The following is a 3,023-nucleotide window of genomic DNA, read 5'->3' as shown; positions in this document are numbered from 1 at the left end:
TCAACGATGACTTCGTGATCGAAAGAACCATTTACATAAAATAACAATTCCCTTTGTCTCGCGATATTTTACTTATCCGGAGTTTGATCGTCGGTATCTCCATACCTAGTTCAACCTCGTTACCGATAAGTACTCTTTACTCGTACCATGATATGACATCCCTTGTGAACCAGTCACATGCTTGCAAGCTAATTAGATATCATTCCACCGAGAGGGCCCAGAGTATATCTATCCGTCATCGGGATGGACAAATGCCACTCTTGATCCATATGCATCAACTCATACTTTACGAATACTTAATCCCATCTTTATAACCACCCATTTACGCAGTGGTGTTTGATGTAATCAAAGTACCCTTCTGGTATAAGTGATTTACATGAGCTGATGGTCAAAGGACTAGGTTACTATGTATCGAAAGCTTATAGCAAGTTGAACTTAATGACTTGATCTCATGCTATGATTACTATGGGTATGTCCATCACATCATTCACCTAATAATATGATTTTGTTATTAATAACATCCTATGTTCATGATCAGGAAAACATGATTATCTATTAATCAACAAGCTAGTTAAATAAGAGGCTTACTAGGGACTCGGGTTGTTTACACAACACACATGTATCAATGTTTCCGGTTAATACAATTATAGCATGAAGTGTAAACATTTATCATGAACACTAAGATATAACAATAATTATTTTATTATTGCCTCTCGGGCATATCTCCAACACGTCTTGCATTGGCGGAGGGCGCGTGGAGTCGTGTGTCCTACTTATCTCATGGGATCCGATCGGTTTTCGTGTTCCTTGGTGTCATTTCAGGTCAGTCTCTTCCGATTTACGGTTATCATCTTTGGCGCGGTTGCTGCTCTGGTGCTTTGGTCCTTTAAGGTCTTAGCATGACGACTTCCCGTTTGTCTATTACAACGAGCTATACTACGTTAAGCTTTGTCCGGCTCTGGTGTTGGAGGAGCGAGGACGCAGCGCGCCTTCAGCTCGTGTCAGTGTTAGTGTCTGTAGTCGTCGCTAGGTGGTCCAATGACCTATTTGCAATTTTTATTACCTTTTAGTATGTTTGTACTGCTATTGATGATTATTAATAGATTAACGAAATTTTCAAAAATAAAGAAATTAAGTATGGTTTGATATCTTGTGGGTTGTGGGTACCACGCCCTCGAGGGATGATTATTTCTAGCTGCGGGATGAACACCCCTAAAAAGTCCAGGAAACACGTGTAGACGGAGAAAGCACGTCAAACCGATACCTATTGACAAATATGACTACGGGCAACGATGCAAGCTTTAGGCAGTAAATTAATTAAGACAATGACCAGGCGGCGATGTTTACCATGCATATGCATGCCCATGTGCGGAGGAGGCCTAATGAACACGCTAAGTTCAACCATAGTTTATCCTGGGGGGAATGTTCTCGCAGGTTGCTGGGTGAAACAAGCGGATGAATTAGCGCTTAATAATCTCTCCACTTGCATGAACAACACATGCTTAACAACCACAAAGCTTTTGTGCGCGTATAGATGGGATGCAGCTTTCACCTGTATCCAGGATACGTGTATTCCCACTCAGCCTTTTCTTCTTTCGTTATACTTTATGGGTAGCAGCAGCATGGTCGAAGAAGCTGTCGCTGTACACGGCCTAGACGGCTAGTGTACATATATACACCACTTGACTCCTCAGTCCTCACCACCTATCTTTGCCGTCAACACCAACCAGCAGAATCCAGCATCTTGTTCTGAAGCCTTCAGGACCGAGAAGGTACTCAAGATTCGCTCGATGGCGGCGGAGTCTTGGTGGTGCTGGCCGCTGTCTGCGTGGCTCAGCTCTGGCATGGCGTGCTTCCTCTTCTTCAACGCCATCGTCTGCGTCGTGGCCGTGTTGTCCTGGGGGCGTGCCGGCGGCGATGCAACACTGTCGGCCAGGCGCAAGAGGCTCACCCGCAGCGCGTCGTCCATGGTCATGGAGCGCCTCCGATCCATGTCGACCATCTTCTCCTTCAACTACTATGTGGACGAGTACGACAGCATCACGCCGCCGGAGTCGCACCCCCACCACTTGCAAGGGTACTACTGCGCGTCTCAAGAAGAAAGGAGAGAGGAGATGAGTCAGGCGGCGAGCGAGGAGGAGCCGGAGCCACTCGTAGCGGTGGCCGAAAGCAGGACGACGACCATGGCTCGACCGAAACCGAGCGTGTCTATTGCATCAGCAGCAGCAGCGGAAGTATGTGCAGCGACGTCGACGACAGGAAACGGGAAGGAAGATCCAGAGACACAGGAGGAGATGGCAACGCCAGACCCGGCCGCCGCCAAGGGCGCCGCTACGTTGGAAAGGCTGAGGAAGTGGAAGGTGCCGAGTATCGTCGAACGGCGAGCGTTTGCGGAGATAGAAGAGAAGGCGGAGGTGAACGCGAGGGCCGAGCGTTTCATTCGGCAGTTCCGGGAGGACCTCAAGCTCGAGCGTCTCAAGTCCATTCTTACTAGAAAATGTTAATTTGTTTGCTCAATAGAAAGAAACCCAAATATATTGCCCCTCTCGCCTCCACGAGGAAGAAATAGAGTGTGAATCCAGCTTTGCACATTAATGCTTGGATTTCAAAGATCAAGGTGGATATAGCCTTGACTATTGCTAGTGGAGAGTACTCCACAACTTTGGCTTATATGCCTGATTCTTAATTTGGGGCCACTACGATAACCATGAACAAGACGGTGTGGAAACTTGGGGCCTAAGATTAAATTCTTGGCACGGTTGGTAATCCCAAATAGGTTATGGACATTGGATCGGCTTGACAAAAGAGGATGAAAAAACTGTGGACTTTGTCTGCTATGCAAGTAAACTTAAGAGAAGGAGGCACACCTCTTCTCGCATGGCCGCTATACAAAGAGACATCGGGGATGATTAAAGATTTGCTTGGGTTCCCTCTATAAGGAGTTTAGGACCAATGAGTGGGCGACAAATCTCTCCTTCAAATTTTGGTGGTATCGGATGTCCTTCTTGGACACCCCAAATCGT

The 3,023-nt window shown here is 46.8% G+C and overlaps 1 protein-coding gene across 1 annotated transcript; it reads left to right on the top strand.

Annotated features, from left to right (window-relative positions):
- The first annotated feature begins 1,691 nt into the window (after positions 1-1,691).
- Positions 1,692-2,670, top strand: LOC127300852 (uncharacterized). The gene has a single exon (XM_051331044.2). The coding sequence runs from the start codon at positions 1,791-1,793 to the stop codon at positions 2,502-2,504; it is 714 nt and encodes a 237-aa protein (XP_051187004.1). The 5' UTR covers positions 1,692-1,790; the 3' UTR covers positions 2,505-2,670.
- Positions 2,671-3,023: the final 353 nt, after the last annotated feature.

This window comes from Lolium perenne, chromosome 7 (assembly GCF_019359855.2).
Source record: "Lolium perenne isolate Kyuss_39 chromosome 7, Kyuss_2.0, whole genome shotgun sequence".
NCBI lineage: Eukaryota > Viridiplantae > Streptophyta > Magnoliopsida > Poales > Poaceae > Lolium > Lolium perenne.
This window is presented reverse-complemented; position numbering and strand designations above follow the sequence as displayed.

What these genes read in the sequence shown, in the direction of transcription:
- LOC127300852 (XM_051331044.2), top strand. Translation starts at nt 1,791, where the DNA reads ATGGCGGCGGAGTCTTGGTGGTGCTGGCCGCTGTCTGCGTGGCTCAGC.